This window comes from Herpailurus yagouaroundi, unplaced genomic scaffold, assembly GCF_014898765.1.
Source record: "Herpailurus yagouaroundi ecotype Mexico unplaced genomic scaffold, PumYag 29, whole genome shotgun sequence".
NCBI lineage: Eukaryota > Metazoa > Chordata > Mammalia > Carnivora > Felidae > Herpailurus > Herpailurus yagouaroundi.
Genome location: NW_024412377.1, coordinates 118,362,001 through 118,388,200, shown reverse-complemented (window position 1 = coordinate 118,388,200; position 26,200 = coordinate 118,362,001). Strand labels below are relative to the sequence as shown.

General features: G+C 38.7%; 1 protein-coding gene across 6 annotated transcripts in view; it reads left to right on the top strand.

Moving 5' to 3' along the window:
• The first annotated feature begins 2,721 nt into the window (after window positions 1-2,721).
• The window catches only part of TCERG1 (transcription elongation regulator 1), a 62,215-nt gene continuing 38,736 nt past the window's right edge, over window positions 2,722-26,200 (top strand). For 3 of the 6 annotated variants that reach the window (XR_005784172.1, XM_040453617.1, XM_040453616.1), the window contains exons 1-8: window positions 2,722-2,841; window positions 9,360-9,585; window positions 11,829-11,981; window positions 12,887-13,334; window positions 18,144-18,386; window positions 22,716-22,778; window positions 24,170-24,370; window positions 25,336-25,448. Coding sequence is in view for 5 of the 6 variants with exons in the window: in XM_040453617.1 (XP_040309551.1) it covers window positions 2,783-2,841; window positions 9,360-9,585; window positions 11,829-11,981; window positions 12,887-13,334; window positions 18,144-18,386; window positions 22,716-22,778; window positions 24,170-24,370; window positions 25,336-25,448 (1,506 nt within the window). In the remaining variant the exon portion in view is untranslated. The remainder of the gene's footprint in view (window positions 2,842-9,359; window positions 9,586-11,828; window positions 11,982-12,886; window positions 13,335-18,143; window positions 18,387-22,715; window positions 22,779-24,169; window positions 24,371-25,335; window positions 25,449-26,200) is intronic. The other 3 variants (XM_040453624.1, XM_040453618.1, XM_040453621.1) reach the window with 2 other exon arrangements.

Here is a 26,200-nt window from a genome sequence, read left to right as displayed (position 1 = left end):
GTGAGATACATCTGTGCTTGAAACCCTAGCTTCACTTTTTATTGGCTGTGTGAATGTCACTTTGCACAAGCTATGAAATCTCCGTGAGCCTTCGTTTCTCCACATATAAACTGGTGACAATACGTCTGCCTGCAGGGCTGCTGAGGGGATTAACCATAGTGCATGCAAAGTACCTACGATAGGTTTAAGATAGGTGTTCAGAAATGCCTGATTCTGCATTGGAACCACGTTTCAAGAGTCACTTCTGCAGGATGACTTCATAGCCAAAACTTAAAGCCCTGATGATATTAACTAGTCTTAAACAAACACTGTCTCTTTACCTCACTTTGACAGACTAAGTTTCAGGCTCTGTAATTCAATTGTTGCCAATTTGGCAACGTAGTATTTGTTGTTCTGTTCTGTGCAGCTATGCACGTTTTCAGTAACCTGAGTTATCATGCTTTGGCCACAGGGAACTGCATTTGGTCTCTTGCAAGATGCACTGAGCCCCTTTATATTTTCACATTGATTCAATAAAATGGCTCACTGTAGATGCAGCTCAGATGAGATATTTGCTGTATATTTTGTGTAACTGTTGAGTGCAAAATATGCAAATTTCAAGCTCATGTTTATGTGAATAAGCTATGGCAATGAAACAATGAAATACTTAAACATAAAATCATATACATATGATACATATATATATAGGTATGCCTGCTCTACATATCTAAAAAAAAAAGATGATAAAATTAGATATAAATATCTTAATGTCTCTCTCTCTATAGATAGATATAAGTAATAAAACTATCAAATGATAAAACTTGCATTACAACTGCAGAGTGTTTCTTCCATTCATTCAAACTGACAGTTTGTTTTCATCTTTTATACATGCCACTGATTGGCTTTCTATAAGGTATCTATTTTGGGATGCTTTATTTCCCCTCAGCACTGGGGAATAGTTTGTCATGAGCCATCTATATCAGTATTATTCTCAGAATAGTTTGGCATGATTTGGGGATGTATGCTGCTACTGAAAAAGGGATCTGACTCCCACTCTTAGGCTCCAGTTTGTTTGAATGTCATATAGTTAGTGAAATTTTAAGCATTCTTTTCTTTAAAAAAATTTTTCTTTTAATGTTTATTTATTTCTGAGAGAGAGAGAGAGAGAGAGAGAGAGAGAGAACAAGTGGGGGAGGGGCAAAGATAGGAGGAGACAGAATCAGCAGGCTCCAGGCTCCAAGCTGTCAGCACAGGGCCCAATGCGGGCCTCAAACTCACAAACGGAGAGATCATGACCTGAGCTGAAGTTAGACGCTCAACCGACTGAGCCGCCCAGGCGCTCTGCGTTCTTTTCCTTCACCAGTTGAAGCTGTGTTTAGCTCTTACTACATTAAAAAACATTTTTAATGTTTATTTTTGAGAGAGAGACACACAGAGAGAGAGACAGAGAGAGAGAGAGAGAGAGAGAGAGAGAGAGAGAGAGAGAAAGAGGAGAGAGAGAGCCCTTATTACGCTCTGCCATTTGCGAGTTTGTGAAGTTACCTAAGTTCTCTGTATCTCAGTTTCATGTATAAACTGTAGCTATTCACAGTACCCACCTCTCGGTGTTTATGAGACTTAAAAGAGCTAGTACATGGAGAGTACTCAGGACAGTGCCTCGTACATGTGGTTAGGTCTGACTAAAAATTATGTATTATTATTTTAATATTTTGAATTCCTTCATGATAGATAGGGCTCATCATCTTTATGCCTTTAATACCCTAGAGCCTACAGCTTTATTTAAAAATTTTCCATTTATTTATTTATTTACATTTTCCCTTTAATAAAAAGAGCAATAAACAGACTTCCTTCTGGGTACCAGGGTGTGCTGAATTCAGAGAGGCATGAAGGGCAGATGCTTTCTACTGTAAATTGCGCAGAGGTTTGCCATCTCCCATTTGTCTTTTTTTTTTTTTTAATTTTTTTTCAACGTTTTTTATTTATTTTTTGGGACAGAGAGAGACAGAGCATGAACAGGGGAGGGGCAGAGAGAGAGAGGGAGACACAGAATCGGAAACAGGCTCCAGGCTCTGAGCCATCAGCCCAGAGCCTGACGCGGGGCTCGAACTCACGTACTGAGAGATCGTGACCTGGCTGAAGTCGGACGCTTAACCGACTGCGCCACCCAGGCGCCCCTCCCACTTGTCTTAATACGGCAACTTATAACACTCATCAGATGACGATACACTTTAGGAGACACTTTGGTAGTTAGTAATCTTTTATTAACAACGTGGCTATCAACGGGTGGTCGCTTAACATACGATTCTGAAAAGCTGGGAAATAGCTGATTTCCACAGCAACTCTGTGATTGGCTTAGGTCCAATTCAGGTCGATTTTTGATTGGCTCTCGCAATGGAAAGGGTCTCTGCCTGAGCCACTATTACCCATAAGCGGCCAACATGGCTCCACAATTGGCTTTCCTGGAAGCCGGCAGACACGTGGCTACCGCAGGCCCGGCAGTACGTGGGAGGACCTAATTTTGCTTACCGCGAGAGGGCGCCGGCGGCTTCTCGTTGCTCTAGTCTCATTTCCCATAAAGCCTCCGAGTAACCAATCACCTGGCTGTCTGGATACCGCTTTCAAAGTCGGCGGGCCATTTCGCCAATCGCAAGGCAGATACCTCCCTCAGCCTGAAGATTGATGGAAAGCTTCACCAATCATTTCATTGATCTCTGCGATCTCCCCCGCCCTCGCACGGGATTGACGATCCGACCGGCCAATCGGGGACGCTCAGTCGGCGGGTGGATGAACGCGGCCCTCTGTAATGGCGGAGCGTGGCGGGGACGGGGGGGACGGTGAGCGATTCAACCCGGGGGAGCTCAGGTAAGGGGCGCTGTCCTCCCTTACATTTCAGCACAGTGGGGCCCCAGGGGCTAGGCCTGCCGCGCGGAGATCCGCGGTCGGGGGGTGGGCGGAGGAGCCGCAGCGGCTCGGGGCCAGGACCGCATGGGGTTGGCGAAGGGGGAAGGGGAAGGTGGCTTGAATGAGAGAGCCGAGCCGGGGCTGGGCCGCGGCCTCCTGTGCCCTCTCCGGGCGCGCCCTGCGGTTTTCCCTGGGCCCCAGCGCCCCTCGCGGCCTGCGGCCTGCGGGCCGGGTCCGGCGTTCCCGCCTTGGGGCCCCGCCTCAGCCTCGTGCCGCCTCCGCCTCGGCCCACCTCAACCTTCCTGCCGGCTCAGCTCCGCCGAGGGCCAGGCTTTCCCCCATCGACCCCTTCCACTCGCACTTAACTCCTCGGGATCCCTCGCCACTTCTGGCTCAGCCTTCCCCACGCCCTTCGCGGCCCTCGGGGGTCCCCACGTCTGTCCTGTTCCTTCTTCGCCTCATCGCTTCTTTTTCTGAACTTCCTGTATGTTTTTTTCCTTTCTCTCTCATCCGTTTATGCCTCATGCCGCATTTGTGAATAACAGCAATAGCGACAGCCGTTTGGTACGTGTTTTTGTGTGCCTTTGGGGTAGTTGGCTATTGTCATTTTTGCAGGCCACAGACCAGAGCCCTCTTCAGTTAAGTTACTGGCCCATCGTACAGGTGAGGAAACTGAACCTCGTAGAGGTGGAGGAAGTAGGACAAGGTCGCATTGATGGAATTGTGGCTCCAGGAAGTGGCTTGAACCTAGGCAGTCAGGCTCCAGAGCCAGCGGTCTGGATCGCTGTTCCATTCTCGTGCTTACGCCATTGCCCTAAAGAGTGCAGTGACCTTTCTTCCTTTGGCATCTTAGTGCCTATGGGATTTGTAATTAAGATCTGGTACAGTAAAAGTGTCTTGATAAAGTAAAATTCTTTAGTTTTAGTGGTTTTTGAGGAAAAGAGATACTGAGCTTTATGTATGTTTGGTACTTTTTTTTTTCTGGATAAGGGAAAATGTCATTTCAGATGTTCAGCTCTCATTCTGAATTGTGCCATTGTCAGCATTTGAAAATGAAAAAGAGCAGTGTAGGTTATGAGGACTCTTTAGTATTGTCTGGAGCTCAAGATGAAATTGTAGAAAGAACTGGGTATTGTTACTCAAGTGTTCAGGAAAAAATTGTCTTCTCAATTCTGAATTGTCACACAGAGAAATCCTTACTTGACAGGAGTAAAATCTTGTTTTCTTTCAGGGGCGAATTTCATATCATTTAAACCCCATATGTACGTTAGTAATGAGTGATCAAAGTGCATTGTCAGGGTGGTTCAGTATTAGTGATGGAAAGTTTATTACTGATTGTGATCCCAAGGGAATAGTTACTTACCTCGTTATTGGGAACATTACTTTGCATTTTAGTACTTTACAGAGTAGCCTTTTAGACTTTGTTACTAGTAGCCTAGACATTGTTGTAAAAGTGATTTGAATAGGGTGCTAAATTAGGTGTTCTCTTGCAAATATTTTAGATCTTAGCCTCCTGGGTTGGAAATTGCTTCCAGAGCATATTGTAAAAACTTTTACTTATATAAAATAACTGATTATAGCATTTCTCATGGTGTAAGAGAAATTACCTGTTTATGTGGCTTCTTTAATGGTACAAATTGAGGCTTATTTTTGTATTTGTATTCTTAATGTGTGTCATGTTGTGTCTGCCATAGTGCCTGGCAAGGGAGGTGTTGGATGGATATATGGTAAATAAAAGAATATAGGAGATTACAGATGGTTTACTTATGGACCTACATTTAGTGTGTGCTTTGTGACAGTCACTGACCTAGGTACCTGCTGGCAGGGGAGCCTTGAACCAGACCAAACACTTTTGTCCTCAAGGAGCTTCCATGCTAATTAAGATTGATCTAAATTCTAAACTGAACTAACCTCATATCAAATGAGATCAACCTCCCAAGTGTGAAGAGACTTATTCAAGGTCACTGAGTAATTGGTAGGGTCTAGGTCTCCTCACAGTCTTACCACATAATTTGACTCCCATATATCATGATGTAGCATCTCTCTATTTTTGTCCTTCCTATTAAAGTATTTGCAGCATTGTCTTCACCACTGGGGAGATTGTATATCCTAGGGAGATACATTTGTTCTTGTAAAAAAAAAAAAAAAAGAGTATTCTATTCTTGTAAGGAGCCTTCTGTTTTCCAAAAAGGTTAGAAGTGGTAGGGATGCAAATAACCTACAGTAGACAAAATTTATTTAGAGGTCCAAATGCCACCCGTCCCTTAATGGTTGAAGACCATTAAGAACGCTTTTGTAGAGTCGTATTTGTCTAGATCTTTTATCCAAGGCCTTTGTTTACCTGTTAATACTTTGTCTGATGACAAGGTACTTGGGAGTCTCAATTTCCTCAACTGTAAAATGGGAATAAGAATACACTGGTGCTACCACTAGCCAGCTGCCTTAAACAAGGTATTTTTCTGTGCCATAGTTTCCTTTGTAAAAACGGTGCCAAACTTACCTAACTGGTAAGTTTATGAGGATTGTGAGGACTACAAGAATTAGTACAAACACCATCCATGTAACCGTGCTTGGTATATAGGAAGTACCCAGTTTACATGACCATTGCAAGAGTAATGCTTGAACAGTTACCATCCTGGGCCCTGGGATGCAGCGGTATGCCAAAGAGGATCTTATATACTAGCGGGTGGAGAGAACACAGAAGTAAACAAGTGAAAGATTTCTTTGTAACATGTATCATAATTGAAAACGCAAATTGGGTTCCGAGCCAGAGAGGGACTGGGTTTGGGGTGAGAAAAGAGTTTGAGGTAACATCTGAAGTGAGGCCAAATGAGGAGCCAGTTATGTAGACATCTGGGGTAAAGCATGCCAGGCCGAGGGAACAAGTGCACAGGCTTCAAGGTAATGAACTTTTATTTAAAGTATTTGATCAAAAAATAGGTCGGTAGAGGTCAGGTTATATAGATTCTAATAATAGTAATTATAGTAATGTAGCTAACACTACAGTATAGCTAGCTTTCTCACATTAATACCATTTAACACTTACTGCTGTTACACTAATGTTACGGCCACAGTAATAATAGCTCCTGCTTACAGGGGGCTTAAGTGTTAGGTGCTCTTCCAAGTACTTTATTAGTTCATTTACTCCAACTTGAAGTTTCTGGTGAGGTTGTTGGGATGCAACTGCGTGTACAGAGAGCTCAACACGTGTGCTATACATATCTGACATCAGAAGGTGGCACCTTTAGCCTGTTGATGGAGGAAATTCTGTGAATTTTGTCACCATTTTTAGTGGCAGACTTGAAAGTTAAGCTGTCTAGTCAAATTCACATTGCTTTTTGAAGTTGAGCACTGTGCTAGGTAATGATAATTTACTGGGTAGCATATGCTATCCTAAATGCTTCACAGGGATTATCTCACTGAACAGTGAGATAGGAGATAGGTCTTATTTCTCTGTCCCTGCTAATTTACATTAGTATACTAATACTGAGTATACCCAGGCTCAAAAATTATGTAACTAGCCTAACAACAAAAGGCAGAGTCCTGATTTGACTTTTTTGTGATTCAAAAGCCTCACCGCTTAACTTCAGCCTGTAACTAGGAAGTGAAAATCTAAAGAAAGAATTACTGTAAATTTTTCTGAAAAGGGAGAGGCAGATGCAAAGGAAATCAGAAGATTAAGGTACATTATTAACTTCACACTGAAACACAGTATCTTTCCTTGGTGGTTCACTTTTTTTCCTGCCCAGGGGTTAAGACTTTCCTGTCTGTCTTTAGGGAGTGTGTATAATATGAAGACTGATTATTTTGATCCCATCCTTACTTCTTTTTGCCGTCACCATTATTACCTCATACTTTGCAATCCCGAGTGCAGGATAATTTGCAAATTTGGTTAAATACTCTTGGAATAGTAGCTCTTGGATGTGTTTACAATCCTAGTGTTCTCATGGAAGTCATACTGGTTCTTAGGATTTTTTTGTGACAGAATTGAACTACAGTGGAAAATTTAGAGAAAGTTCAAAGGATAATCTTAAGCAGAGGGTTGAAGGATGTAGGAAAGTTGGAAGAGCCTGGTGAGAAGAGAGTATGAAAATGATTATTTTCAGATATACATAAGGAATGTAACTATTAATCTCATGGGCACAAAAATGTAAATTTCATATATAAAGAGAGTTATAGTAGCTTTTGAGAAGAATAAGGAAATTATATTAAAAATAATTTTTATAACGTGTATACCCTACTTGTAAGGTAACTTAGGTACAATAGTGCCTAAATATTGGCTTATTCAATGAATATTGAGACCTACTATGTGCTGGGAATATACAGGAGAGCAAGACAGAATTCCTGCTCTAGAGAGGCTTACATAAACAGCATGGTGTAGTGTTTAAGAACTGTTTGCCTGTGTTCAAATCCTGGTTTTACTGCTGAACCAGCTGTGAGGTCTTGGGCAAGTGATACTTCTCTGTGCCTTAGTGTCCTCATCTTTAAAATGAAGTTGATAATGCAGTTGACCCTTGAACAATGTGGAGGTTAGGGATGCTGTCCCACCCCCCACAATTTGAGAATTGAAATATAGCTTTTGACTTCCCAAGACTTAACTATTAATAGCTTACTCTTGTCTGGGACCCCTTACCCATAACATAAGCAATTGATTAACATGTATTTTGTATGTTAAATGTATTATATACTGTATTCTTACAATAAAATAAGCTAGAGAAAAAATGTTAAATCACAAGGAAGAGAACATAATTTAGTACTGTACTGAATTTATTGAAAAAAATTCGCCTGTAAGTGGGCCCGTGCAGCTCAAACCTGTTTTGTTCAAGGGTCACCTGTAGCATCCATCTCATGGCGTTAAGATGGTTAAATGAGGGGCACCTGGGTGGCTCAGTCGGTTAAGCGTACGACTTTGGCTCAGGTCATGATCTCGCGGTCCGTGAGTTCGAGCCCTGCGTCGGGCTCTGTGCTGACAGCTCAGAGCCTGGAGCCTGTTTCAGATTCTGTGTCTCCCTCTCTCTGACCCTCCCCCGTTCATACTCTGTGTCTCTCTCTGTCTCAAAAATCAATAAACGTTAAAAAAAAAAAATTTAAAAAAAAAGATGGTTAAATGACTTAAAAAGAGCTTAGAGCACTGCCTGATACATGGTAGCATAAAATATTTTTAAAAATTTTGCTTTTTAAAAAAAGCACTTGTGAGAGGAGATAGGCAATACCATTTATGTGATACTTCCTATCTGTTTAAATGCCATGGGAAAAATAAACCAGGGTGATGACCTAGAGGTTGAAGGATGGGATGGGGTTCAGCGTAGCGAAGGGCTTTTCCTTTAGTTAAAGAATAATCATGATCTCTTAAGCTGCTACCCCCCAGCCCCTGTAAAAACTTTGTACTTGGAAGTAATTTCCAAAAGTTGCAAAAATGAAGTTAATACACTTAGGGTTAATATTTTACCTCTCTGCCTTATTATTTGCACGTATGCATGTTCTCTTTTACTCTGAACCATTTGAGGGTAAGATATAGTTAAGTGTCTGTTTTCTAAGAATGGACATACTCTCCTCTCTAATGATAAGTTATCAACTTCATAAATTTACACATATAACAGTACTTACTCTCCATATCCCAGCGTTGCCCATTACTTCACTATATCCTATTAGCATGTCTTCTCTCTAGTACCGAATCCAGTCTAGAGTTAGTATTGTGTTGTCATCTCTTTAGCGTCATTTAAAATCTACGACATTTCCACAGCCTTCCTTTGTCTTTTATGTATAACATTGACATTTGTGAAGAATACAGCCCTCATTCTCCCTTTTTAATGGAACATTCCTCATTTTGCATTTGTCTAATATTTCCTCATTATTAGATTGAGGTGCTCGGAATAGGTGATTGTGTATCCCTCTCAGTCACTTGGTGTCCATTTGTCCATTTACCTATCTATTTATTTATGAGAGAGAGATAGTGAGAGAGCGAGAGTGTGCTCGCATGAGCCAGGAGGGCAGAGGGAGAGGAAGAGAGAACCTGCAGGCTCCACATCCTGCGAGGAGGTGGACGTGGGGCTCCATCTCACTACCTTGAGATCATGACCTGAGCCAAAATCCAGAGTCCAAAGCTCAACTGACTGAGCCAGCTAGGTGCGCCCCCATTTATTCTTTTTAGGTGATAAAAATTTTGATCACTTGGTCAGGGTGTTGCCCAGTTTCCCTAATATGTAGTTGATGTTTCTTCATCCTGCCCTGCAACTGAAAATAGCATGTGGGGAGACATTTTAAGACCATCAGCTATCATCCTTACCCAGATTTCCTCCTGGATTTGGTGACCACTGATCATTCTTACTGATGCACTTTTTACCACGATGTTTGTGAAATGATGACTTTCCAGCTCCACTTGATCTTAAGGGCCTCTTTAGTTTGATTTTAATTAGAGATGAATAGCTATATTTTATATGCTTGAGAAGGAAAAATTTATACATTGCTTTCCCCCACAGGATGGCTCAACAGCAGGCCTTGAGGTTCCGAGGCCCGGCTCCCCCACCAAATGCAGTGATGCGAGGCCCACCACCTCTCATGCGACCTCCTCCCCCTTTTGGTATGATGCGAGGCCCTCCACCACCACCTCGGCCCCCCTTTGGACGTCCTCCTTTTGATCCCAATATGCCGCCAATGCCTCCTCCAGGAGGGATTCCTCCACCAATGGGCCCTCCACACCTCCAGGTAAAGAATGTAGAAGTTGTCATTTGTTTGTCAGTGTCAGTATTGATATTGTGTATGAGTTTTGCTTAAAAACTTGTTCTTAGTTTCATTTATAGGAAAATGGGAACTAAAGAGAACATCCATATGTAAATGTGTTGCTCCAAAAGCAGTAGTAACAACATAATTAGTATAGAAATTCTGAACGGGAATTTATTAGATGGTGAAAAACCATAGAAAAACATACATATAAAACTAGGAATCAGTAGGGTAGTTCTTACCTGTCTTATATCTTGAGAATTGTCTCTAGTAATCTGTCTTTATGGGAAACGAAGTTTGAAATATTAATACATAGAGTAGGGGATAATAATGTTTTCAATGATAAATGTTGCCAGTAAGTATTTAAATATTATGAAGTATTTGTATTTCTGAGCAGTTCTCCCAGGAAAATGATGCCTAGGATAGAATTTAGATTTTGTCTCCCTGGGGGAAAAGTAGGGTTATCTTACAATTTTAGAAATAGAATTATTGTGGGATTTCCTTAAATAAAAACTTTTCTGGTATTTTAACCTGAAGCATAATATTCTACTCTAGTTTATGTAGACTCAGTTATCTGTCTGAAATGATGTCATGAAGGTATCAAGTCTCAAATGTCTACTTTTGAGAATGTATTCTTTTTGTTTGAGTATATATCTTTGTTTTCTTACTTTATCCAGTCTGCACACCCCTGAAACCAAATAAATACAGTGCTGTCATCTGCCCTCCATTTGCTTGGATAATCAAGAATGAACTTACTAAAAATAGAAAAGGGTAATGATGTAGCATTTAAACGATGTTAACTCAGTGTAGATAGGGTTATATTTATGGAAGAGACACAAAATTTTAATATTTTGCTTAATAATTGTATTGCCTTCCAAGTAATGAATAGTTCCTACCCCCACCCTTAAACAAAATGTTAAATGCTTTTATATTTCCTTGAAGATTAGAAGAAATCACTTTTTGACCTACTGACTGTGGTATAACTTATTATAGGTGGATTTTTTCTTATTTGTGCTTTCAAGAGTTAAATCTACTTGTAGAATATTGTAAAATGTAATGGACTGATGTAACCCTCTAATGGAAATAAATCAGAAGTTGTAATGCGATACTTTCTAATGTTGTGAAGCTTTTCTTGTTCTCCGTGGATAATTGTGTGGTTTTACTTTAAATCCAAATGATTTCCAGCTCACGGTGCATGAGACCTATTTGGGGTGGTTATTTCAGAGAACATGGGTCTGTGTGCTGATGCTGGAAAGACATGAAACTGAATCCAGAAAAACCTGGAGTATGGAAACGAAGACATTTTTAGGAAAAGGAAATGCATTTTCACATTATTATAGTGTCCATTGCATGGCACAGAATAAGATGCTTTGAATAATTGAATTTTAATGTTACTCATAAATTATAGAGGAAATCTTTTTAGTTCCTTTTCAGAATCTGTTTTTAAATGTCAGGCCACTTTTCTGCTAAGATATAGCAGTTTCAGTTAAATTGTTTGGTTGAGGGTCTTGTGTCTGCAGTCATTGAAGAATGACAGTGAAGGAATTATCAGAGATAGGATTGGATCAGTAATGGCTCCAGGATTTTTTTTAATTATAATGTTATGTCATTTAAATTCTTATTTTCCACTAAAAGTAAAATGGGTAACTATTTGATTGTGTCTTTTAAAGTTACTGATGTTTATGTGTTTGAGCTACATTATTAGTATTGCTTCAAAAAATAGAAAATGACGAATATTTTCCTAGCTTATAGTTGCTTCTTACGGGAAAAGAGAATAAAAGGGTTAGGTAGAGCCGATTTTTCTTTTCTTAGAAAATTATTTATAAAATAATGTTTCTGTTATGGTTGGTTCCTGCGATAGGTGACCTATGGAGGCATTGGTGTGCCTAGTGTTAAACAAGATCTGTGACTCATTTTTTTCCTTTTGAAAAGTAGCCAGTGCCCACTGTATGAAATATGCAGTTAAAGTGTAAAGAATAAAGCAAGATTCACCCATAATGCTATTCACCCTGTTAGTATTTTCATATATTTCCTTCTAGTGTGTTTAGTAGTCATCTTTGTTAAAGAGTAACTTCTATAACCTTGATGAATATATTTGCATGGACTAGTTTTTACTACTAGAGTGAAACTAGTTTCTCTTATAGTACTTGATGTTTGGGTAGAATTTACTAATTTGAAGGTAAAAAAGAGAAGTACAAATGACCATTATTATTGTTGTTAATTAACAGAGACCACCTTTTATGCCTCCACCCATGGGAACCATGCCTCCTCCTCCGGGTATGATGTTTCCACCAGGAATGCCTCCTGTGACTGCTCCTGGTACTCCAGCACTGCCTCCTACTGAGGAGATATGGGTTGAAAATAAAACTCCAGATGGGAAGGTAAATTATAAAGTATATTTAGGTTGTGATCTTGGTGACAAGAGTAAAAGTTAAGAGTTCTGGCAGGTGGAGATCAACGACAGTATCCTTGCCAATTAAAATGAGTCTCAGATAAGCACTGGATAGGGTAGAACTCAAGAAAGGCTCACTGGATTAGACTTCTGCACAGACATAAGGTTGTCTGGAGTGCTTGTGTATGTTCATCTGTGATTCTGAGTCCCCAAAGTAACTCTGAGGTTTAGTGTTTGCCAGGAGGACTTCTGGAACTCAGCATATAAGAGTACTCACAGCTAAGACTAATTACAGTGAAAGGATCCAAAGCAAAACCAGCAAAGGAAAAAAGGTACATGGGGCAAAGACTGGAGGAGACCAAGCATAAGCTTCTAAGAATCCTGTCAGTGGAATTACATAGGACATGTTTAATTCCTCCAGCATGGAATGGTTACAACATGTGTGAAGTGTTGTCTACCAAGGAAGCTCACCTGAGCCAAGGTGGTTGTGGGTTTTCAGGGAATGATGGGAACCCTCTTAAAATTCAGGTTTCCAAATGCCAGTCACATGCCAGCTTTGCAAGCAGGGCTTTCTGAAGAGAGCATTCTAAGGCCTGCTTTTAACTTTCCGCATAAAATAGAACCTCAATTTTCCTTTTTGTGTTAAAAATATAGTGTGCTCATTATAGAAAATTAGGGGAAGGGGGAGAAGGGGGAAATTACTTAATAGTTTCATACCTATCATTACCTATGGTTTCAACAGCCAGTTTCTCTTCTCTAAGCTTTTTTTCCCTCTTTTCTAAGTTTTTTTTTTTTTTTCTTTTAATGCTTCTTAAGAGAAGGTATAGTTGCATTAGTGTTTTTTAATGATAGTTGACAGATTCTGGGATACCAATGATTTTGCTTCCTCTGCAGGTTTATTATTATAATGCTCGGACACGTGAATCTGCATGGACCAAACCAGATGGAGTTAAGGTTATTCAGCAGTCAGAACTGACACCTATGCTTGCAGCCCAGGCTCAGGTTCAGGCCCAAGCCCAGGCGCAGGCCCAGGCGCAGGCCCAGGCTCAAGCGCAGGCTCAGGCGCAGGCACAAGCACAAGCTCAAGCGCAGGCGCAGGCCCAGGCCCAGGCCCAGGCTCAGGCCCAGGCCCAGGCCCAGGCTCAGGCGCAGGCACAAGCACAGGCTCAGGCGCAGGCGCAGGCACAGGTGCAGGCGCAAGTACAAGCACAAGCAGTAGGAGCTTCCACCCCTACAACCAGTAGCCCAGCACCTGCAGTGTCCACTTCAACATCATCATCCACCCCATCCTCTACCACTTCTACCACAACAACTGCCTCTTCGGTTTCGCAGACAGTATCAAGTGAGTACCAGCCAGCATGTATTTTCATTTAGGGGTTAGAGAAATGGACAGGTAGGGACTGCATTGCAAAATGATCCTAGTGTTTCAGGTATTATCCTTCATGTTACTTAAAATACATTTTTGACATTAAGCCTTTTGGGTTAAAAAAGAACAGAAATTTCCATTAGTAGAAGAAATTATTTGTCCTGTTGGAATTCACAGAGCTAAACTAGGAAGTGCAGAGTAGCTATCCATCTTGACCAAGTAATAACGCTGGGTGCTGTGGGGTTTGTAACATAAGTAGAAGTCTTGGTTCCTGTCTCACAGGGCTTCCAGTTTTTCTAATTGAGGCAAGAATAATGCATGTGAAACAATTAGAGAGTAGTGTGCACAGCTATACGGTGAAAATAGAAGATGCAGGAATTTAAGAAAAGGGAGAGACAAGTAAGTGGGTGGACTGTGGGTATTGAGGTTGATCGTGAAGGATGTGCAGTAGGATTTGAGTGGATTTGAAAGTAAAGACCAGTCTTTCAGGTAAGGGGAACATCATAAACAAAGGTCAGGAGATGAGGATAAATGCAGTTTATTGGATTGTTAAGAAGCTCTTCTGAGGTGGGGAGGGGGAGTTATATTGGTTAACAGATTAAGAGTGAGACCAGGTTACAGAGAGTTTTAAGAACCAGGCAAATGGGTGAGGTGAGCAGGTTCCAGGGTCTAGCATAAGTGTTCTGGAAGATTTTTCTGGTGTTCTTTTTTTTGGGTGAGGGGTAGTATTGAAATAAGGGGAAGTTAGTAGGAACTTTTCAGTAATCTCATTTAGAGGTAGGTAGGTTTTAGAATGGGATACGGGCAGATGAATGAGGAGTGGAGATAGAAGCAGTCAGAAAGGTAAGAGAATTTTCAGGTATAATGTCACAGAGGCCTCAAGGTTAGACTTTTTCTAAAAAGATGAGAGGGATTAATAGATTTTAGGAATGGGGAGAGAAGATTTTATTTGTTTGAAACCATTGTCATTAATATGTATACTATTAGCTTTGGGAGATTTGTTTATATATATGTTTTATATATTTTTATGTATCTTTTTAATTTATAGGGTGAGATTGAAGTCCAAAATATTTAAATAATGATTTTATTGATATGATTATTTGTTATGATACTGGTATGAAGATGCATAGTTATTCCTATAGGTGATTAGAAGTTGGATTATCTTGCTACCTCGATAATAGATGAGAATAAGAAAAGTGCCCTAGCTTCAGGGACTTGGGAACTATTAGTGTATTTTATCCTGAAAGAAATTTGTAAATGAGAGAGATTCATAGTAGATTCAAATTTTATCGCATTTGATTGATAGAAAAAGTAACTGAGGAAGTAAGGTATACCTAATATGGAGACAATTAAAAAAAATTTTTTTTTTTGATCTTTATTTATTCTTGAGAGAGAGACAGGATGTGAGCAGGAGAGGAGCATAGAGAGAGGGAGACACAGAATCTGAAGCAGGCTCCAGGCTCTGAGCTGTCAGCACAGAGCCTGACACGGGGTTCGAACTCACAAACCGCGAGATCATGACCTGAGCCGAAGTTGGATGCTCAACTGATTGAGCCACCCAGGCGCCCCTGGAGACAGTTTTTTAATGGCTGCACTTGATATTTTTTTAACAGCTTGGGGGAAAATGCACTTAGTAGGGAGATATAAATAATGCTTTATAAGTCTTTTCTTTCTTAGCTAAGGTGAATTCTGATAGAGAAGTGTAACGGTGACCATAGCCAGCTGACTGAGGGGCTTTGCCATTTTAGAGGCTAGTGCTTCTAAAAACCTGTGTGGTAAGGCAGGAAACTGCCAGTTTTTATGGAGTACCTGTTGTGGTAATGGCAGAAAGGGATTAATAAAAGCGTTGCAGTTCTATGTGGAGGCTCTGTGTTGTTTATGCTTTGTTCCCTTTCTTCTTAGGAAGGAGAAATAGTAGTACTTTTTTTTTTTTTTTTAACGTTTATTTATTTTTGAGACAGAGACAGAGCATGAACGGGGGAGGGTCAGAGAGAGAGGGAGACACAGAATCGGAAGCAGGCTCCAGGTTCTGAGCCATCAGCCCAGAGCCCGACGCGGGGCTCGAACTCACGGACCGTGAGATCGTGACCTGAGCCGAAGTCGGACGCTCAACCGACTGAGCCACCCAGGCGCCCCAGTAGTACTTTGTTTTAAGGAAGGTTGGAGGTGAAATAATTTAACTGTCCTATATTCCATTTCTGTGTTGGAATGGTCTGTCCATATAGGCCCATAGCTGTCTTGCTGTTATGAGCTGTTCTATTCAGAACTCCTTTTTGTCCTTTTTTGCACTGCACTTCAGTGATTGGGAGGCCTTTATTCTAAGAACAGAATAGCAAAAGGGTGTTCTTTTTACTGCCTTTAAACATTAATTTTGATGTTCTGAGTATTCCTGACGTCTGTTTTTATTTCACTTGGTTCAGTATCCTGAAGTGTTGTCCTACTACAATCTTAGTATTTCTCCATCTGTTGCACTCGCTTGTCTTTTTTCATTAAGATCTGAGGCTGGATAAGTAGTATATTTTGAGGCCTAGCATTTTACTAGTTATTTTAGCAAAAGGAGTTGGTAGGAATTTTTCTGAGCATTAAGTCCTAGCTACCATTCTCCTAGTTTCCCATTGAATTCTTTCATTGCCTTTATCTCTGTCCTTTCATGACTCATGGCCACTAATCAAATTTAGAAAATCCTGTGTCAGCAGGAGGAATGGGTTGAGTGAATAAATTTTTGCCATCTCCATTGGTGTTCTTTTCTGCTTGAAATTTGATGCTTTTGTAACTCCTGTTCTTTCCTGACTACAGTATTTTTTTATCTTACCTCTGGTAAGATTACCTCTAGTAATTATATCTAAATATTATTACCATAACATAAAAAAAAAAATGTAACTGTATGAACTGCAGTATAGACCTGTGGGTAAATGAAAATAAAAATGAAGAAATTTATATTTTAGCCCCAGTTGAGCATAAACTCATTTTATCCGGTGCAAGTTTGTGAAAAATGCTGATGAAATCCTGCTTCTCAGGGAAGTTGGGAAGAATAACTAGATATATTTTCAGCCATTACAGTAGATTACAAATGCTAAGTGGTATATTTATGGGACTGGGCAAATGTTGCATGTAATTTGTATTTTTCACACTGTTATAAAATTATATTAATATGATACTGTACCCTAAGGCTAGGTCTATGCTAGACCAACAATTCATTCCTGGGCCCCTGAAGATACTTGTTTGGCCCTGCTGTCTATTTAGCCAAGGTGAGTCCCTCATTAACAAGTATGAAATTGCTCACATCTTCCCAGCCTAAGTGAGTTTTTCATTATTAGGAGCTGAAAAAAGATACAAATTTTGTCAGTTGGAGTATTGGGTGGCTTGTATTAAACAGTGCGCTTTCCCTTAGGATAAAATTGGCATACAGATTGGGAATGCACTGTTTTATTTTATTTGATTTGATAAATTCATTCTTAGTCCAGTACAGGTAGTTTGAAATTTTTCTCTACATCAAAAACAAAACAAAACAAAACAAAAACCCATGACATATTTGTTACCAATGAATTACCAAAAATGAGTTTTGTGTTAGAACTAAATGGGTTATAAAATTACAAAACTGTTTTATAATATTTGAGTACTGTAACTTCTGAAGTATAAAATACATATTTTTTGGTCACAGTTTGATTTTAAATGTGATAACTAAAGATGAAATGTTTTATTTTTGATACTTAAAAAGAACATATTGGAAATAAATTATCCCAAATTTCACATTCTCCTGGTCTCTCACACTGGAAACCTGAGTTGTTATTATTATTATTATTTTTTTTTTTTTTTACCTTCTTATTTTGAAATAACTGTAGAGAAACCCAACTTGTTTTTTACTCCATTTGTTCATAGTCAGCCATTAGTCACTGCATATCTTTTTCTCTCTGTTCTTCCTTGTTTGGACAATTCCAGATAGGTTGAAATTGATTTTCCCACCTCTGTTCTTGCTTTCCTTCCTGTTCATCTGCCAGGTTAATTCATCAAATGAACACTGATTAATTCTCTTCCATACAGAAACCTTCATTTTGCCTCCCCTGCACCCCTTTTACATTCATGAAGTCGCACAAATAACACATGAATGCATTCTTATAAAAAAATTAAACTCTAATGAAGGATATGTAGCAAAATGTGAAAGGCATGCACAGATGTAATGAGTACATACATGTTGGTGTGCATTCTTCTAGGTCATTTCTTTACATTTACATAATTTCTTCCTTTCCTTACCCAGTAAAGTGCAGACTCCTTAGCCTTCTGTCAAAGCCTTCTCCTTTATGCCTCTGGTCTGCTTTCCAGCCATAACTCACTGGTTCTTTTGGTATGCCTATTGTTTTACTAGTTGACTGCTTGCCTTGTATTTTCTAAACAGTTCCCTTTTGCTACCTCCTCTTGGCTTTTTACGCACTTTTCCCACCACTTACTTATTTTCTCCTTCCACTCTGTCATTGTCCTTGTTGAAATCCTAATCTTTCAAGGCCTATCATCACACTATATAATTTTTTCTGTACCCTCTCACAGTTAGAAATGGTCTTTGCGTCTTGATTTATACTCCTATACATTTATCGCATTTCACTTTGTATTTTAGTTAATTTTTATATTTCATTTAACTTCAAGCTTCTTGAAGACAGAGACCTTTTTACAAATTTCTTGCAGTGCATGGAATGGGCTCTTAAATACTTAACTGAATGAGTGAATGATGAATGAATATAGTGAAATGGTTTATGAAGGAATGATACATATTTTTGTTTTATCTTTTATCAGCACCCACAACACAAGATCAGACCCCAAGTTCTGCTGTTTCAGTTGCCACGCCTACAGTTAGTGTTTCAACTCCTGCTCCTACAGCCACACCTGTGCAAACTGTTCCCCAGCCGCACCCCCAGACGTTACCTCCTGCTGTTCCTCACTCAGTACCTCAGCCAGCAGCAGCAATACCTGCTTTTCCACCAGTCATGGTACCTCCGTTTCGTGTTCCCCTTCCTGGCATGCCAATTCCGCTTCCAGGTAAATGAATGGGTGAGAATAGTCCTTCTAGCTATGTTTTCATATTGTCAGTTAGTTTGTTCTCATGTGTCTGTTGCATTTGAAATTTGCCTTGAATCTCACCTGTTTGAAATGTTTTTAAAAGATTCATGGCTAACGGCAATATTTTCTCTTCAGTTTTGGTAAATGTCCTTTTTTTGTTGTTGTTTACATGTCTTAAAATTAGAGCCACATTTGAAGCTACACTCATTTTTGGATAATGGCCTCAATGAATTTAAAATGATCATCTTTTCCTGTAACTCTGTTCAAATGCAATTTTTTTTAAAGGACTGAGTCTGTAAAATTGAGAAATTACAAGTTATTAATAGCTGATACTAAGTGATTTTCTATACTGTGCCCTGTTCTAAGCACTTTACATGTGATAACTCAGTTTAATTTTTGCAATTATCCTAGGAGGTAGGTACATAGACAGGCTAAATTACTTGCCCTTGATGCATAGCTAATGAGTGATGGTCTTGGGATTTGAGCTGGGTGCTCCAGACCCAAATACCATGCTCTTAATAACTGTTTTACTGGGAGGAAAGTGTTAGTCACCTAACTATAAGAAATTGATCTAAAGCAAAGCCAGAACTTAACCCTTGTAACAGTTGTGAAGGGAAGTATAACCTGCACCGTGTAAACATTTAAGCAATTCTAGTGAGATTGTGGAGTAGAATTTTCCCTGTAGGGATTAAACAGTGACAGTGTTGGGCATCCTAATTTGAATGCATTTGTTGTTGACAATCACGTTTATCCCTTAATCCATGTCTGTTCTCCTAGTATTACAACTGGAAGCTTTTGACGTATAGACCTCGTGTTCACAGTTTTTGCTGTGAAGTTTGTGGCAGAGATGAATAGAATGTAGGCCTCTTGTCTCCCGTTTTCACATTCCTCCCACTATTATTGCCACTTTATTGTACTAGTTTTTATGTAAGAAGAGAGTTGTACTACATCCGTTTCTTAGATTTGCACATATTTTAATTATAACTGCTTTTCTAATTGTCTTTTTCCTTGTGCCTGCTTGGAAAAGAGGCAGTCACTTAGATTTTATACCTTAGCAAGAAAGAAAAACCAAAATTCTAAGAATTAGTGGTGTTTTTTTTTCCCTATAGGAAAACCTTTTGCACATTGTTAATGTAGTGTCAGGTAATGCCCAATATGTGATGTTTTAAGAAACTCATATCACTTGAAAGAAAGTAAGAGGGAACCCAGAAAGTTTCCTCATACTAGGGATTACCCTTTTTCTAAATTAAATTTAAGACAAGCTTTTGGGTACCCTTTGGATATACTTTTTGTAGAAAACTAAGTGATACATGGAGAATAGCTTGACATTGGTCACAGCCTCTCACAGTCTTGGTCAGGGATAGTATTCAGACCAGATACTGGATTCTGAATGATCTCAAGGAGCATGGGGTTGTTAATTCTGTAGAGAGGAGATTGAGAGGTAGCATAGTAATGTTGCTGAAGTAATTGAGAGGCTTACTAAAAGGACTTTGTTTTGCTTTGAAGTTTCTCAACAGGACCAGTGGGTGAAAGGTCAGAGTAGCAAAAATTCATTTCTATAGAATGTTGAATTTTGTTACAATAAAATCCCTTCACTTATATCTCTGTTTTGATGTCATGGTCTTCTCTGACCCTTACCCCCACTTTAAAGTTTAGAACAGATGGTGGTGACCATTTGAGCAGATGAGGTGGTACCTATGAAGTTTGGCAGTAACAGGCATTTAGTTAATGGCAGCCACTAATGTCATTTTGTAGGTCATTTGGAAGAGACCTTGAGTTAGATAATCTGTAAAATTTTGTCCAGGTTGCCAAAGATTCTTTAAAGAGAGTTAATGTCTTCTAGAAAGTAATCATAATATTTGTTTATATAGTAAGTCATCTTTGATACTAATGTTCATTTTCTCATTCTCCCTTTTTTTTTTTAAGATTTTATTTTTATTTTTAAGTAATCTCTACACCCAATGTGAGGTTTGAACTCACACCCCAAGATCAAGAGTCGTACGCTGTACTGACAGAGCCAGCCAGGTGCCTCTCCTATTCCCTTTTAATTCGGTTCTCCAAGGTGCTTTAGTGAAAAAGAAAGAAAGAGAATACTTGTTTTTTTTTTCCTTCCCAAATCTTTCATATATGATGGGATTGATCTCTTTTTCTATCATTTTTTTTTTCTTTTTATCAATTTGGCAGTAAGGTGACAGGAAAGATTTAGATATAATTTATCTTGGAGTTTTAAGTTCTACCTGTAATAGCAATGTATGGCTCTACTGAGAATGATTAAGGAAGGGATCGTCAAACAAGATAAAGGAAAGGAGTGGAAGAATTGTAGGTGAAGTACAGGAATAAGATTTGGAATTGGGGATAGTAAATTGGATTAGAATTCTAGCACGTCTTCTAAGACTATAAAATCTTAATTTGGAATTTAAGAAACTTACTGTCAGTGACATCAGAACTATTCAAAATGCTAAATGGAATATTCTAATTTCCTAGTAGAACACAGTTTGAGGATAAAGTTACAGGAAAATTGAACAGATGTTCCCTTGAAATAGAAGGTTAAACATTTAGATATGTGGTAATTTTGTGACTCTTTTGTATGTAATCACCCTCAAAGAAAACGTGAAGTTTATCTTATGTTTTTAGCATGAGAAGAAACATAATATGACCTTTCAGTATGGTTTATGTGTTGTTAGTCAAATACAGGAGTTTTGTGTTGGCCCAATTTATGTTTAACAATGGCGGTTAGGCCTAAATATGAATAGATTTGGTGTTCTTCTGTTTAAGTTGAATAGTTAAAATTACTTTTGGGGGGATGGTTTTGGAGAACATTTTTTGAGAATAAAGTTCATATAGTCTAAGAATTAAATTTCCAGTGCTTGCTTAATAGTTTCAGTGGTCCTGCAGATGGCAGTATTTATACTAATTTAAACTTAATATGTGCTGTAACTTCCTTAACCAAATGAATTTTTCCATTGCTTTCTTACAACATCAGGGAAAACAAAATTATACATATAACTTAACTTAGCATGCTTTTATGATCCAGTGCTTTTGTTTTCATTTCAGAGTTAATAGAAAGTTTAGCTTTAATATTCTTTATTTAAAATAGTAATTAAGAAATTAAAGACATTTTTCGAAAACTGGCAGTATTTTTGTGTGTGTGTGCGTGAACTTAGGTGCATTATTTACAAACCCAGGGGTTTAATTTCAATTTTCACCTCTAAGTTAAGAGAAATTTCTTTTCCTGTACTTTAGTGGGGCAAATAGTATATTATTTTGAATTTTTATTGGTACCAAACTAGGTTTAGTTTTTTCAGCCAAAACAAATAGAAATTATAATTCAATCCCTGAACCCCCTTTCCTCCTGCCTTTGGCCTTTTCTTTTAAAAAATTTTTTAAATTCACACTTCATTTTGGATTTCTTCAATTAATCAGTCTTAGTTTTCCAGCTTTCCCTTTCATTCCCTTTTTATCACCATTGTAATGCATCATGATGAGTCTTCATTCTTCTAAGAACTGTACGTAATTTCCATTCTTTAATACAAGTGCTACTCCTTTAGTTGGCTTAAATAATAGAGGTTTCTGAAGCAATCAGCCCATGTAGTCATTAATGATACTAAAGGGGCTCTCTTTATGTTTACATTTAGCCTGCTTCAACATTGTTTCAAGCCTGTGACGTTCCCCAGAGCAGGCAGTAAACATGGATATTTTGTCATTAGCTGAATGCTACCCTTCTCTTCATCTATGCCCATTTATTTAAAATGTTATTTGCAGTGGAATATTTGAATCCATCTCATACCTTACTGTCTTCCTTTCTCTCGCACCCCTCTTTGTCCTATCTTACTCTTGTTCTACTTCTGCATGGTTACGCTCCGTGCCTCAGCTTCTGCATGTAGTTCCCACTTAGCAGCACAGAGAAAGTGTCTTGTCAGTGTCATGCTGCATCTGCCTTTCACTGGTATCTAAGCAACAGCAGCATGGGTTTGATGTCCTGTGGGGGAATGTCCCACGTGAGAACTTGTTACGTCTGTATAATGAAGGGGCTTCCTTCATTGAATTTAAACTCTTGAGACTCCTTCAAATATTGTCAGAGCTGGTTTGATAAAAAGGTAATTGATGCTATAATTTAGAATTAGTTATCCTTAGATTTGGCACTACTTCCCATAAAATGTCACACACAAAGAAATTTTACTCCATTCTTGGTCTTTTTCATTGGAAATAGCATCCTAAATTGTAGTGGTCAATTATTTCCCTGAATCCCAGTGGTAGCCGACATACCATGGCAGCTTTCCAACGTATGCTTGCTTATCCATTTTACAGGTGTAGCAATGATGCAAATAGTCAGCTGCCCGTATGTAAAGACAGTCGCTACCACCAAGACCGGTAATTTTTAAAACCATCTTAGTTTGTTTTGTCTGTAAGTTGGCATGGTAGTGAATGTTGTTGTTTATCCTTTTTATTTATTTACTTTTGCCCAAGTGAGTGGATTTTTTTATATTTTTCTTTTTAATGAGCAGTATAAATGCAGTTGTCATATTTGGCCAACACTTAATTTTCCCGATTGCCTGTAGTATTAGCTTCTTTGGTTCACAAAAGCAAATAAGGTCAGATCACTTTATATCTTAATTTTTGTAATAAGTGTAAACAACTTCATTCTCATACTCATAACATTTAATTTTGTTATTTTGATCTGTGTTTTTAAGTTAAATATAAAAAAATCATTTCCATGTGTAAAGTGATGTGATTATGCTTGCATGCTAGTGAGTATATGTGTGTGAATATTTGTGTGTGTAGTATAAATTTACATTGTAAAGTTATTGAAGATAGCTGCCTGGAACTTAAATCCTAGAAGAGGCTTTGAGGGTTTTTGTTCATTTTGGATTCATATATCCTTAATTATTTGTGTACTATCAGCTTGTTTAGCTGTATTGTAAAAGAATATTAACCTTGGCTTATCTTTTAACTTTTTTTTTTTTTTTTTTTTTTTTATTTTTATTTTTGGGACAGAGAGAGACAGAGCATGAGCGGGGGAGGGGCAGAGAGAGAGGGAGACACAGAATTGGAAACAGGCTCCAGGCTCTGAGCCATCAGCCCAGAGCCCGACGCGGGGCTCGAACTCACGGACCGCGAGATCGTGACCTGGCTGAAGTCGGACGCTTAACCGACTGCGCCACCCAGGCGCCCCATTGGCTTATCTTTTAAAAAAAATAGAAGAAATGACCTTTTTTAAGGAAAAGACTAAACTGACAAAACACTTAAAAAGGACATTGGACTTAATCACTTATCTGTTGAAGTAGATTTGATAATGAACTCAGTCTTTTACTTTAAAACTGAGAATTTTATTCGTACCCTTCTAGGTACCTTAGAACTAGGAAATAATTTTGCTTCAGGAAATATGCTCAGGAGATATGCTTGTTACCTTGATTTCATTACAATTTGAGAAATCCTTTATAAAAATACATTTCTAGTCACATGTAGAGAATGTGTCATGATTTTTATAGTTTATGGTTAAGACTTCATCTTAAATGTGACCCGAATTTTTGACTGTTCTTAAGTTACTTCTTGAGTTGATTTTCTGAATCTAACTGAATTTAGACTTTAGAACTGAACAGGGAAATAGCATTAAGTGATTCACGTTTTATATGATTTGTTTTTGTTCCAGCTTGCTCATTCATTTATTAATATTTAATAGAAAGATTTAGCTCGTATCTTAGAGTTTTATTTTGTATTGCAGTTTGATGCTTGGACCTAACTGCTGCTGCTTCTTCTTTTAGGTGTATTGCCAGGAATGGCCCCTCCTATCGTACCTATGATCCATCCCCAGGTTGCTATTGCGGCTTCACCTGCTACCTTAGCTGGAGCAACAGCAGTTTCTGAGTGGACTGAATATAAAACAGCCGATGGAAAGACATACTATTATAATAATAGAACATTAGAATCAACCTGGGAAAAACCCCAAGAACTAAAGGAAAAAGGTATAGTTTTCATGACTTGTTGAGACGTAGTAAAAACTGGGATGCTATTAATAGAGTGCTGTTTGAAATTCTGAGTTACTTCCTTTTTAGCACATTTGCAGGATTTGCTAATTCTGTAGTTGTTGGATTCTTTATTTTTACCGAATTCATAAGCATGTATTTATTTAAAAAGCCAGTTCCACTTCCATGTTTGTGATTTTTCCATCCATCTTAAATTACACATACATACACACACATAGATTTTTTTTTTCTGTTGTCAGGAATTACATAATTATTCCGTTGTGTAATTACTGACATTGGTAGTATATTGAAATATGTATATTGTATGTGTCCTGAAGAAAACAGGAGGCCCTTGAAGTCTTGGATGAAGAAGACTCAAAATTTTCTTACCACCAGTTCCTGTTTCTAAGTATCTTAGTATCTCATCCCTTTCAACAGAGTGACTCATTGCTACAAATGATACGTGAATGACTTGAAAGACTTCATATCTCTCTGAAATGAGTGGTTCTTTTTGAGTGACAGTTTTCTCATGGTATAGTGAGGAGTTTGAAGTTTACCAGTGCTTTAGGTTGAAATTGATGATGATACAGAGAAGAACATTTCATCTTTGTGGTTAATAACTTCTAGTTCTGAATATCCTTTTTTTTTTTAAATTTTTTTAACATTTTATATTTATTTTTGAGAGAGAGAGAGAGAGAGAGACAAGAACACAAGTGGGGGAGGGGCAGAGAGAGGGAGACACAGAATCCGAAGCAGGCTCCAGGCTCTGAGCTGTCAGCACAGAGCCCGATGTGGGGCTCGAACCCACAAATCGTGAGATCATGACCTGAGATGAAGTCAGTTGCTTAACCGACTGAGCCACCCAGGTGCCCCTAGTTCTGAATATCTTACCTGCTTAGTCTCTGAAAGTTCTTGGAAAGTTACACCAAAAACCAACAAGTGACATTGTCTTAACTTTGTAATAGAAAAATTAGAGGAGAAGATTAAAGAGCCAATTAAAGAACCTTCTGAAGAACCTCTGCCAATGGAGACGGAGGAGGAAGACCCTAAGGAAGAGCCAATAAAGGAGATAAAGGAGGTAAAGGGCCACGACCCGTTAACCTGGGAGCCAGAATTAATTGTTGGGTGCAATTTACTTGTAATTTGAAAACGTATCTGATACAGTTTCACTTAATTGTTATAATCTTATTTCTGAAATTTTAGGGTTCTTTGAAGTTTGTCATATAGTTTTTCCTTTGAAAATTGTGTTAAATTACTTCTTATAATAAACCATGGCCCCTAGAAAGAAAGGGCCTTGGACCAGAGCATGGACCCAGTCTCTAGCCTCCTGATTATTTATAGACTGGTACATGGTAAAATTATAAGTACAGTTTTACATTTGGGGAATGTTCTATTTTATCTGTCTTCTGGCATGGAATGATCTCTATACAGTACTGAAAGAGCTCTGCTTTTTCAAAGCTTCCTATATTCGGTCAGGGACCAGAGGTAGTCATGTTTATTAGTAAGGAAGTTAGGAGAAGAAAGACATAACCTTAAATGAAGAGGTCTTCTCTAATTTTCTATACTATGTTCTCCATTTCTGCTCCTAAGCAGATGGTCAGTGAGTTTGTAAGATAGAACCATCTGCTGTTGCTGGCATCTGCTGTTGTAGAATGCGCTCTGTCTAGGGAGCAAGGAGTTAGAACTTTCTTAGAAATTCTTACTCAGAGTCTGTACTCCATGTGCTACTAACCAATTTTATGTTGGTTGCACTTTGAGGTGTTTGCAGTGTTACTTGTATTGTGTAGTAATTCAGTATAGTTTCGTGATACTAAATAAATGGGAGTAACA